This window comes from Dipodomys spectabilis, unplaced genomic scaffold (genome assembly GCF_019054845.1).
Source record: "Dipodomys spectabilis isolate Male_0828 unplaced genomic scaffold, ASM1905484v1 ptg000477l, whole genome shotgun sequence".
NCBI lineage: Eukaryota > Metazoa > Chordata > Mammalia > Rodentia > Heteromyidae > Dipodomys > Dipodomys spectabilis.
In genome coordinates, this window is record NW_024871154.1 from 336,172 (window position 1) to 348,522 (window position 12,351).

At 47.8% G+C, this 12,351-nt stretch overlaps 1 protein-coding gene across 1 annotated transcript; it reads right to left on the minus strand.

Moving 5' to 3' along the window:
* Positions 1-650: 650 nt before the first annotated feature.
* LOC122098390 (keratin, type II cuticular Hb5-like) lies at positions 651-11,740 on the minus strand. Its single transcript, XM_042668795.1, has 9 exons — positions 11,315-11,740; positions 8,677-8,885; positions 7,197-7,257; positions 6,542-6,637; positions 5,899-6,063; positions 4,612-4,737; positions 2,318-2,538; positions 2,085-2,116; positions 651-802 (listed from the first exon to the last, which is right to left on the minus strand). The coding sequence occupies exons 1-9, from the start codon at positions 11,738-11,740 to the stop codon at positions 651-653; spliced, it is 1,488 nt and encodes a 495-aa protein (XP_042524729.1).
* Positions 11,741-12,351: the final 611 nt, after the last annotated feature.

The window sequence follows — 12,351 nt, forward strand, 5'->3', positions numbered from 1 at the left end:
TCCTAGAACTATATATTGATTTATATCCTAGACAAAGCCCAGGATCTGTGTGTTTGAGAAGCACCCCATGGGTCCACAGCATGAGAATCACCAAAATAATCAGCGCTCTGCATAGAAGAGAATAATAGAAGCAGGCACTCAGTGTTTGGGAAAAAGACTTTGCCATGATATTTAATCAGCACAGCAAGAGAAAGCAGGAGCCATCCGGGCATCACATGCAAATGCAATACAATTCCAATGGTCCACTGGTTGACCAGTTGATTCTCCTCAGCCAGTCTTCCCATCTTCATGAGAAAGGGGACTCCAGGAAAATTCGATCTCTCAGATCAAGTGAAGACCCAGTCCCGGTGCCCTCCCTGAGTCTTCATTTCTGAGGCAGCATCTCCAGTCCCCTTCATCCAAAGGCAGAGCCCAAAGATGCTCCCACAGCCTGCACATCCCTTTTCCTAGCTCCCTGCCCAAACTATGGCATGCACTCAAAAAGAATGAGTTATAATTCCAAGAAGGAAGCGACAGTTAATTCATCCCTTGAAAAAGAAAAATACCAAACTGACCTTTTAGTCACAAGAAGAAAGATTTTTCCCCTTCTGGTCCCACTTCTGGCCCCCTGCCATCCCCAAGAGACCCTACTGTGCAGAATCTCACCCCGACTATGCAAACCTCCCAGATCTTGCACTAAAGGAGGTCCCCATGACAGAGGGGGAGCACAGAACACCACCATTGATGGCTACACCGCCCAGGCCACGTGAGACGGTGGAACCAAGGTCCCTGCAGACCACACCACCCTGGGAACGGCTCACACCTGTGAACAGAGACACCAGGTCAGAAGTCTCTTCATACCAGGCCCAGAACCTTTTAGAAACAATGATTAACTCTCTTCATGTCCTGAGGAACCAACAACGCAAGTGTGTTGGAAGGCTGGGCGCCAGAGACTCACGTCTATATTCCTAACTACTTAAAAGGCTGAGAGCTGAGGATACCAGTTTGAAGTGAGCCTGGACAGAAAAGTCCATGAGACTCATATCTCCCCAAGAAAAAGCCATAAGCAAATCTGTGGCTCACGTAGTAGAGCATCAGCTTAGAGCTGAAAAGCTAAAGGACAGCACCCAGGCAGTAAGTTCAAGCCCAAGTACTGGTACCAAAAAAAAACCAAAACAAAACAACACAACAACAAAACACTCTATAGGAAAACCTAAGCCCACAGCCATCTGATTCTAGAAGAAATGTAGTAACAAATTTGATCCCTCACTCTATTCAAACCTGACTGGTTTTGAGATGTTTGTACACTAGTTTAGCAAAAACTGATGTCTCACACTAGAGGAATCATTTAGAAATATAGTTGCTAGAAAGGTAAAGGCTGAGGCTGTGGAAACCGTGGAAACCTAGAGACCAGGGTTACTGGCTACATACAGAGACCCTGAGAATCACAATATAAATCTAGCACTTCTTTGTATTAAGACTAGGAGCCTCATGAGGTACATACTGTGTGTATGAAACCAATAGAACAGCTTAGGCTATTAGGGGGTCAGCATTTGACCCATTCACTTTATAAGCTTCTTGATAAATTGATGTAAGCTTTTAGGTGAACTCATGTGAGGGCCAATTTCTGATATATATATATGTATATATATACATATATATATGTGTATATATATATTCCTAGTGCCCATCCTGGGGCTTGAACTCAAGACCTTGGTGCTGTTCCTTAGCTTTTGCACTCAAGACTGGTGCTCGACTACTTGAGCCATAGATCCACTTCTGGCATTTTGCTGCTTAATTGAAAGTAAGAGTCTCATAGACTTTCTTACCTGGTACAGTTTCAAACCATGCAGCATGGTTGTAACTTCCCGAGTAGCTAGGATTACAGCACCCAGAGAAGGAGCAAATAATTTGTAGCATTAATCTGTCCATTTCCCAGAGACCAGCTCTGTCCTTCACCTATGGTCCCATAGACTGACACTCAATTCCCAGATAGATGCAATCTTATTTTAAGATTAGAGAGAGACAGAGACAGAGATATACAGAGAGAGAGAGGGAGAGAGAGACAGAGACAGAGAGACAGAGAGCCTTGCACCAAAACTTACAGATATTGACTGCTCCCACACCTTCACACAACCTGTAAGGAAGAAGAGTGGGTGAGCCATCAGAGTCAATTTCCTCTGCTTCTGCAGACAACTCATGTCATTTTAGCTTATCTGCAAAATGGATGAACTGATACCACTTCAAATCTTCTCTACTCAGAGGATTCTAGTCTATGGAGGGACTATTCTAGCTCTGTGGTGTGGGCATTAGGGGATCTCAGAGCTGTTGTCCTCACCGGCTTTCCTCTCCCTCCAGTAGTTTGCGGTAAGTGATGATCTCCACATCCAGGCCCAGCTTGGAGTTCATCACCTCCTGGTACTCCTTCAGCAGGCAGGCCATGTCCTGCTTGCCCTTCTGCAGGGCCTCCTCCAGCCCTGCCAGCTTGCAGCGGGCATCCATGAGGGCTGCCTCTCCTTGCTTCTCTGCCTCCACTATGGCTGTCTCTAGCTTGCAGCGCTGGTGGAAGGAGAGAAAGGAAAGGAGTTTGTACATCATTGATCGTTGACAAGTCTCTTTCACAGATGTGATGTGGGCTCTTGATGGATCTCCAATGGCTTTGATTATCCTTATTTACTTCCATTTAAAATGGTCACTTTTTTTCGGGCCAGGCATGGTGGCATAGCCTTGGAATCTCAGATAGTCGGAAGATTGGAGGATGGTAATTTGAGGCCACCCAGACTAGGCAAAGAGAGGATAGGAATGCAATTTCCTACTTGAAAAATAACTAAAGCAAAATAAAAGAAGAGGGGAGGGGAGGCTAAGGATGTGACTCAGTGGTAGAACAGTCTAGCAAGCACAAAGTTCTTGACTCCGTTCCTGTACTACTTGGAAAAACAAGCTCATTTTGCCTGTATTTCTATATGACAGAGGCCGCTGTACAGGGTCTCATTCATTGGTTCATTGCAACACATTCCAACATACTAGCTGGCAGTTGCCCCTCCCTCTCACTGAGGGCAGCATACCCACAGTGCAAAGGACCCCGAGCCAAGTCACATTGGGGACTACTCTGAATCTTCTCAGCTTCACTTCTACAAATACCCCTATGTTTCATTACTCTGCTATTAACAGTAGCAAGGCTGTCCTGGGGTGCATCTTGTATGCTAGTTGAGAACAGACGTGCAAAAATAAAATAATGGAAACTGAGGCAGGAATGTGTGTGAACTCAGTGTGGTGGTGTCTCAAATAGGGTGAGAGAATGCATTACACACTCTGTTTACGATGTGCAGGAAAATTAGAGTCCTCTGCCCTGTATAGACAAAAATAAAGCTTAAAAAGACTGAAGTTCTAAGTGTGAGGACATTCATTTGAGATAATAGACATGTTTATTACTTCAAAACTTCTCAAATATGGGGCTGGGAAGGTGGCTCAGTGGTAGAGCACTTGCCTTGCATGCATGAGGCCCTGGATTCGATTCCCCAGCACCACATAAGCAAAAAGAAAAAACCTGGAAGTGGCACTGTGGCTCAGGTGGTAGAGCACTAGCCTTGAGCTGAAGAGCTGAGGGACAGCGCCTAGGCCCAGAGTTCAGGCCCCATGACCGGACGCTCCCCCCCCCAAAAAAAACTTCTCAAATATAATCCTTTAAGGGAAAGACTATTAAGATTTGTCCACACTGAGGTAGAAGATGTCTGCTCAGTAATGGAGAACAGACAATTTGAACAGACAATGACAGATTGAGAGAAGATAATTAATTGCAGCATGTATATAATCGGTGAAGGGTTCTGATCTACATACAACACAAGAGGTAAGGCTCCAAGTTCACCAAGGAAAGAAGATGAGATCATCTTTCACCTGTGGCACAGGCCTGTAATCCCAGCTAATTGTGAGACTGAGATCTAAGATCAAGGTTTGAAGCCAGCCTAGACAAGAAAGTCCATGAGACTCTTATTTCCAATTAACCACTCCAAATCCAGAAATGGAACTGTGACTCAAGTGGTAGCTAAGGGATAGCACTAGGCCCTGAGTTCAAGCTCCAGTACTGGCACAGATGGAAAGAAGGAAAGAAAGAAAGAAGAAAAGAAAGGAAAGAAGGAAAGAAAGGAAGAAAGAAAGAAGGAAAGAAAGAAAGGAAGAAAGAAAGGAAGAAAGAAAGAGAGAGAGAAAGAGAGAGAGGGAAAGAAGGAAGGAAAGATGAGAAGGAGGGAGACAGAGAATAAGAAGGAAATAAAGCAAGAGAGGTGGAGGGAGGGAGGGAAGGAGGAAAGAAGGGAGGGAAGAAACACAAAAGACAGGGTCTCAATAGGAAATGAGGCAGATGACACAAATAGACCATGCTCAGAAAGGGAAATGCAAGTGATTAGTAAGCACATAAAGAGATAGTTTTCATCACTAGTTAACCAGAGCAACAAAAAAATTCAGCTTAACAACTAGATGACACTTGACACCTATCAAATCCACGAGATCCAGATCATAGAAGGGCAAGCCCCCTGCACAGGTAAGGCATAAGCCTCTCCAACGATAGAGGCAGTCCCTGAAGAATGGAGCAAAGCAGCGGCAGAGCAGAAGCAGAGATGCCTTGGGCAGCCCGACCTGCTGCTTGGCACTTTCCACCTCTGCTGTCAGCCTCTGAATCATGCGGTTCAGTTCGTTGAGCTCTTCCTTGCTTCTGCGCAGGTTCTCACCCTGCTGGTCCACGGTGGCCTTCATCTCTTCACACTACAGTTGGAGGGTAAACAAACAGACACGGTGGTGGCTTGAGATCATGGTATTTGGGGCAGGTACTTCAACTGATTTTACTGAAAAGCGCTGGCTCCTTTGGGCCTTATGAATGAACTAAAGGCAGGAGACACACTTGGCTTCTCAGTCTCCCTTCTGCCCCTGTCTTTCTTCTGAGCCATTCACCTTGCAGTCACCTTGGAATCTAGGAGGGACGGAACTGATTGCCAATATGTTTATAAGTAGGGATGGGGAAACTGCCTCTGAGAAAGGGAGCAGCCGGGTCTCCTTAGGACAGACCACCTGACAGGCAACAATGACTTGTTCATCCTGACCAGATGGTCCCCTCAAAGGACAAACAGCTATAACAGTTTCTCCAGAGCTCCTTCCCAAACCAGGACTGAGATAATGGGCAGCCAGGCCACATCTGACCTTCACCAGGACGGCTTATGCATACCTCTCAACCCTGCCCTAATTCTTTTTCTTATTCTTTCTCTCTCTTTCCTTCTTTTCCTCCTTGCTTTTTTTCTTTTGTCTATCTTCTTCTTTATCTTTTTTTTTTGTTGTTGTGTGTATGCCAGTACTAGGGCTTGAGTTCAGGGCCTGGGTGCTGTCCTTGAGCTTTTGTGCTCAAGCCTAGAGCTCTACCACTTGAACTACAGTTCCGCTTCTAGCTTTTTTGTGGTTAATTGGAGATAAGAATCTCATAGACTTTCCTGCCTTTGCTGGCTTTGAACTGTAATCCTCAGATCTCAGACTCCTAAGTAGCTGGGATTATAGGCAAAACCACAGGTAACTGGCTATTCTTTTTTATATAGAAACCCGAAGCTCATGTCTGTACCCCAAAGAGAGCTGAAGGTGGCCTGCAATGCTCACTTTGCCTTTTCTGGCAGCTGCCCATGCCTCAAGTCTCCTGTCTCTGCCCTTCACCAATACTTTTCCTTTTATTTTGCATGCTAGGGTGAGTGGCAAGACTTGATGTGCAGTAACCCTGGAGGTTGGAACCGGAGCCTAAAAGTCCTGTTTTAGTAGGACGTCCTGGTAGAGTCTGACTAGCCAGCCCATAGTTTTGCTGGGGCCCCAAGCCCCACCCCTGCTCTAGTAAGGCCCTCAGTTGCCGTTCTGGGGAGCTTGATGGGCCATATCAGCCCTGTCATGTACCTTGGTCTGATACCAGGACTCAGCCTCAGCCCGGCTGCGGCTGGCAATGTCATCATACTGAGCCTTGATCTCAGCCACCACCATGTCCATGTTCAGCTCCCGGCTGTTGTCCATCTTCACCACAACTGAAGTTTCTGAAATCTGGGACTGAAGGTAGCAGATTTCCTGTGGGAGACACAACCTATAGCCTGTACTGCAAACCCTGCCTCTGATCCTGTCTCTTCAAAGGATTCTAAACCTTAGCGGTAAAAGGAAGGATTTAGGCCATGGCTCCAGGTCTGGGGAGTAGGGGTCAATTTGTATGTGGATTTCCCCATCTATAGATGAACTCCTGGTCAGGGCTGGGCTGGAGCTGACCACAACCAGAGTTGAGGTCTTGAATTGCTACAATTTGGTTTTCACAGTTCTTGAATCAATCACCTGTCTAAGTGGGCAGAGAATGAATCACAGTCTTTCAAATTCTCTACAACAAAGGACATCACCCACTTCCATTTTGAAAGGAGGTCTGATTATGAGGGAAAGAAATCCCATCTGGTCACAGAAGGCAAGAAAGTAGGGGAACACAAACTTTAGCCAGGATCCAAGAACCAGGACCAGATACAGCCCTACAGAGATGTCTTCTCATCCTTCTCCCTTCTCTTACCTGCTCGTAGAGGGACTGTAGGAAGACAGTCTCCTCCCTCAGCGACTCCACATTGGCTTCTAGGTCGGCCTTGCGTAAATAGGCACTGTCGATGTCCTAGTAGAGATAGGGCAAAGAGGGTGGGCACACTTGCCCAGACTACGCATTGAGCCTCTGCATGCTGCATGCCTTGAGGCTATTTCTAACCACCTCTCTGCCTCTGGCCTGGCCTTATCCTTCCATACCACACTTAAAATCTAACCTGGATGTGTAACCTATTGCTAAATGACAACTCCATTTCCAGAGTTGGAGATAAGACTCTCACAACCTTTTCTCCCTGGCTGGCTTCAAACCACAGTCCTCAAATCTCAGCCTTCTGAGTAGCTAGGATTCCAGGTGTGACCCACCAGTGCCTGTCACATAACAGATTTCAAAAGTGAACATTTCAGTTAACCAGGTTGTTGACAGTCCAACTATGAGAATGGCTTCCATTAGACCAGTCTCAGTTGCTATACAGAGGCCAAGATGGCTTCCACAACCAAATCATTCCATTGTCAATGGCCAGGGGGCTGAATGCCTTCCCACCAACCAACCACTGGACTCATGGGAACATGACACAATACCCAGTCTCCAGTATCCACAACATCATTCTCCATATGTGGGAGGAGACACTCACCTTCTTCAGCAGCACAAACTCATTTTCGGCTGTGGCCCTGAGGGCCAACTCCTCTTCATACCTACAGAGAGAGCACAGGGGAGGGCTGGCCAGCCTGAGCTCAGGGCTGCAGCCCTCGCTGGTCTTCCGCTTATTCTCTGTGTATCTTGGATAAGAGGTATGGCCTCCATGGAAGTTATATTCCCCAGCCACAAAGTACCCATCTAAAGACCTGGGCACTAATGACTTACATCTGTAATCCTAGGTACTCAGGAGGTTGAGATCTGAAGATCCCAGTTTGAAGCCAGCCTGGCCAGAAAAGAGACTCTTATCTCCAATTAACCACCAAAAAGCCAGAAGTGGAAGTGTGGCTCAAGTGGTAGAGCTCTTGTCTTGAGCGGATAAAAAGCTAAGGGACAATGCTTAGGCCTCAGGTCAAGCCCCAGTACTGAGGGAAAAAAATTCAACATTTCACTGTGAACTGAGTTTGGATTACAATCACAGTAGCACCAGAGTCAAGTCATTTAATCTCTCCGTCTCTATCTCTTTCTGATTCTCTGTCTCTGTCTCTCTGTCTTGTCTGTCTCTCTGTCTGTCTCTCTCTCTCAACACATCAATCATGGGATTTGAACTTTGGGCCTGCCTGGGTGCTGTCCCTGAACTTGGTAGCTCAAGACTAGCACCCTATCACTTTGAGCCACAGTACCACTTCTGGTTTTCTGATGATTAATTGGTGATAGGAGTCTCATGGACTTTCCTGCAGGGGCTGGCTTTGAACCATGATCCTCAGATCAGCCTCTTGAGTATCCAGGATTACAGGTATGAGCCACTGGCGCCTGGCTTCTCTGTCTCTTATACAGGAAATATTTGTAGGATGAGTGAAAAGCAGACATATGTTCCCTGGAGTCTTTCACTTCTAAAATGGTGCTAATCATGAAACTCTCTGAAGCCATCCAGTATAAAGTCCTGATATTCCCACCCCAGATTCCAGGACTTGAATCCACAGAAGCAGCCCCTAGATCAACATTTCCCCACTCTTCTCCCACTGGCCTGATCTTCCCTGGGGCGACACCACCTCAGCCCCTACCCCCACTCCAGCTGACAAGGAAAAGTAAAGTTCCCAGAGTAGGTTTCCACAACATCTTAATTACAGGGAAATGTGAACTGCAATAAATACTTATAATTACCAGCTCTCATATGCCTAAGGACTAGACAGACCTCTGCCCACTGAAAAGCATGTGTGTACATTACTTTGCCCCATGGGCTCATTTGAATGTTGATCTTCCAAGATCAGATTCAAGGTTACAGTGACTGCAATCGATTAATGTCATCAGCCATATCATTCTCCAGATATCTCCAGGGTCTTTCCCTATCCATCCATGCTGGCACAGCTGGGCTGATATACAAGAACTCATGACCAACTTTCTTCATACAAGCCCTCAGAATGTATGCCCTCAAATTGCTCCACTCTCTATAACTATGACAGCCCTGTCATGCTCACTTCTTCTTGTAGCCGTCCATTGCTTCCTGCACATGACTGAGCTCTGCAGCCAGCCTCCCTCTGTCAGTCTCCACACACTCAGCCTCCCTCCTCAGCATCTCGATGTGACTACTGAACAGCGGCTCCAGGTTGCTCTCACAGCACTTGCGGTTCTGGTAGAACTGCCATTTGGTCTCCAGCAACTTGTGCTGCTGCTCCAGGAAGCGCACCTGCCATTCAGAATGGAGGAAAGGACTCAGTGGGGAGCCTGTGGGGGAGATGCTGTTCTCTTCAGAGCTTTCTCTGCTCTTGGGGTTGACCTCTGCCCTGCAGCACACTGTGACCATCCCAAGGAAACCAAATCATTGGTAACGTTGGAAAGGGTAGGTGATAATCGATCCCCATCTTCCTGAAAGAGCCTACAAGTTGCCATCATTAGTTCATTCTACACAGAAGGAACTGCTGTGATAAATTAAGTAATGACTCAAATCGCTGGGACCTATGAACATGTCATGTTACATAGCCAAAGGAATCTTGCCTCTGGAATGAAGACCATGGATCTGAAGCTTGGGAGATCTTTCTGGATTATTCAGGTGAGCCAAAGTAGTCATGGGGGCTCTTTGGAGTAGAAGGAGGAGGAGGAGGAGGAAGAGGAAGAGGAAGAATAGTAAGAGAGATTTGGACATAACCCAATATTACTGACTCTGAAAGTGGGGGAGAGAAAAGACCACTAGCCAAGGACTGTGAATGGACTCCAGAAGCTGAAAGCCACCTCTGGCAGCCAGCCGGCAAGGGGCCAGAGTCCCCAGTCCTACAACCACATGGAACGCAATCCTGCCCAAAGCCTGAATACCTTGGGGAACAGCCCTGCAAACCGTGATGTAAAGCTTGTGAGAAAGCCTATTTATACCATTTAAATGTCTGTGGGCATTTGTATAATAGCAATTTAAAAATGCACCTGCTGATGAGCTGGGGTGCAGCTCAGCAACACTATAGAAGGAAGAAGGGAGGGAAGAGAGGAAGGGAGAAGGAAGGAAGGAAAGAAAGAAGGAAGGAAGGGAAGGAGGGAGGGAGGGAGGGAGGGAGGGAGGGAGGAAGAAGGAAGGAAAAAGAAAGAAAAGAAAAAAGGCACTCACAATAATTTGCACTTATTCTGATCCTGGGACACTGAGCCTGGGAAGAGAGTTGCCCTAGCCAGGAATTAAGAGACCCTGACTACCTAACTCCGCCAGCAGCCAGCTCATTGTGCCTCATTCTTTCTGAGCTTCACTCACTATGAACTAAGTAAGGCACAGAATACACCAATTTGTGTATGGAGTCTACAGGCCTATTCTACCTGCACACAACTTTTGGTTCTTTGTTTTGTGCCTTCTACTTGAGCTACATCCTTAGTTTTACAGATACCTAATTAGGTGCTGACTCTCTGGCGATGTTAGGCCAGTGGTTGGTGGTGAATAGCAGCCTCCATCCCCCACCCTCTACTCCCCCTTCCCCCAGGCAGCACCATGCTTAGTAAGGCTTCATTTGTTGACCTGCCACTCACCCACACACTTCCATTTGCTGCTACCAGCCCCCAAACAGGTGATTGCTGTTCCAGTCTGGTACCAGTCTGGTACAAAGAATTCACAGCTATTCACACCATACTTACGAGAAAGGATTAACCAAAAGGCATCTGCCTGGGGGTTGAGACTGCAGCAGGCAGCCCTCTGGTTGGCTGCTCTGAAAGACTACACATTATCTCTAATGAACTCCTATCTCTAATCTACACTTATCTCTAATTAACCAGCAAAAACTGGAAAGTGGAGCTACCGCTCAAGTGGTAGGGCACTAGCCTTGAGCAAAAGAAGGTCAGGGACAGCACTCAGGCCCTGAAAGGAAAATAAGGAAGAATAGATGTACAGCAACTTTGCCTATAGGGTGCTCATTTTGAGGACTTTGAGGACTGTGCCTGTCTGAGAGCAGAGTCTCCTTCCCCCCATGCACACCATCACCCTGGTGTACACCTTCTTACACAGTCCCTGAGCATTGGCACACTGACTCTGGTAGCCCTGGACGATGGGCCTTTCCAGCCTTGGCTTTCAGTGGCTGTTTCATACACACACACACACCTTGAGCCTGTGAGTTCTCGGAGGGCCAAAGAAAACCAGAGGGGTCTGCACATGGAACTCCAATGTCAGGCAAGTGCCATCCAGCAGCTTCTTATCTGGCTGCCTTTAATCCAAGGATGTGTGGGTGCAGGGAACTTGGAGCAGAGGTCCTGAGGAGTCAAAGCCTTGCTATGAGGCCCCCGTCTCCAGCCCCTCTTGGTCCTCAAGGGTCCTCTACTATGTTGGAGATGGCAGCATGTCTTCTGAAACCCCTGTGTGCCCACCTACGCCCTTGTATTGTGCACAAGCTGGAATCCAGAAGATGGACCACAGGCTTGCTGTTTGGCTTGCTGATAGGTGAACATCAGCAATACCTCCCCTCCCCCGCCCATATCTGTCTGGCATCCTCATCTTCATCATTGCCCTTGTCTATCACAGCAACCTTTGAAAAGCAAGGCCTAAAATGCAGCCACATCTCTAGGTCATGGACTAGTTGGTGGCAGGAGAAATGGAGCCCAGCTCTGATCACCAGATTCCAAGTCCCTGGGAGCCAATGAGGACCAGACACCCACCTTGTCAATGAAGGCCGCAAACTTGTTGTTAAGACACTTGATCTGCTCCTTCTCCTCGTGCTTCACACACTGCGCATTGGGGTCGATCTCCAGGTTGAGGGGTGTCAGAAGGCTCTCGTTGATGCTCACGGTGGTGATGTAGGATGGGCTGGGCCCGCCAATGCCTCCTGCACGGTAGCCAAAGCTGCTGCGTCCACTACGGAGGGGTGGTTTGCAACTCACTGCCATCCTGGGGGACCCCACTGCACACAGGCTCCTGCTGCTGAAGTCCCGGAGGTATCTGTAGTCCGGTCCCCTGGGACTGCCCCCTTGGGAGGCCATGACACTGACACAGCTGTGACCCCCAGGCTTGGGCACCACAGCAGAGTAGGAGCTGAAGTTCCTGGGCCTACAGCTGGATCTGAGGCGGTAGGAGCAGTTGGCCATGCCTCTAGCTGTGTAGCATAGATCTCAAGCACAAAACGAAGATGGAGGAGTGACAGGGTCTCTCACTGAGAGACCTTTTATCAGCCAGAGTACAGTTCTCTCAGCCACATAAAAGGCAAGAGAAAGTTATTAAGGCCATTTATGAGCGTGGGAATCCCGCTAGGCAGTCTAACAGGAGACCTGAAACTTGCCTCTTTTACTGGGCCTATCAAGGGGACCCCACAGCCCAATAAAACTGTCCCCACAATGTGTCAACCTCACAGACGTAGACATCTCTATCAAGCTCATGAGGGGATCATTATCGCACAAAAGTGGGCCAAGGCTGGGCCAGCATGTTCCTGGGAATGGAAGGTCCTGCGTCCCACGGAGGTTCTACACAGCCACCCTTCCAGGGCAGCTCATGAGGAAGGAGCTTCCCAAACCTTTCCTGATATCTGGGGACGACCCTCACTGCATTCCATCCTGAAGCGTGAAGGTTGGACAGTTTGTGTCTCTATCCTCCCAGATAGGAGCACACATCAAGTCCCCAGGAAGTACAGGGAGATGGCAAAGACCAGGTGTTCCATACCATCCCCAAATACTCGCAGACCCCAGGGCAGTGGTTGCCTTGG

Bases quoted from the DNA above. Each gene is read 5' to 3' on its own strand.
- LOC122098390 (XM_042668795.1), bottom strand. From the start codon at position 11,740: ATGGCCAACTGCTCCTACCGCCTCAGATCCAGCTGTAGGCCCAGGAAC. The intron at 8,886-11,314 runs GTGGGTGTCTGG...TCTGAATGGCAG, and splicing joins TTGCGGCCTTCATTGACAAG to GTGCGCTTCCTGGAGCAGCA. The intron at 6,638-7,196 runs GTGAGTGTCTCC...TATCTCTACTAG, and splicing joins AGTTTGTGCTGCTGAAGAAG to GACATCGACAGTGCCTATTT.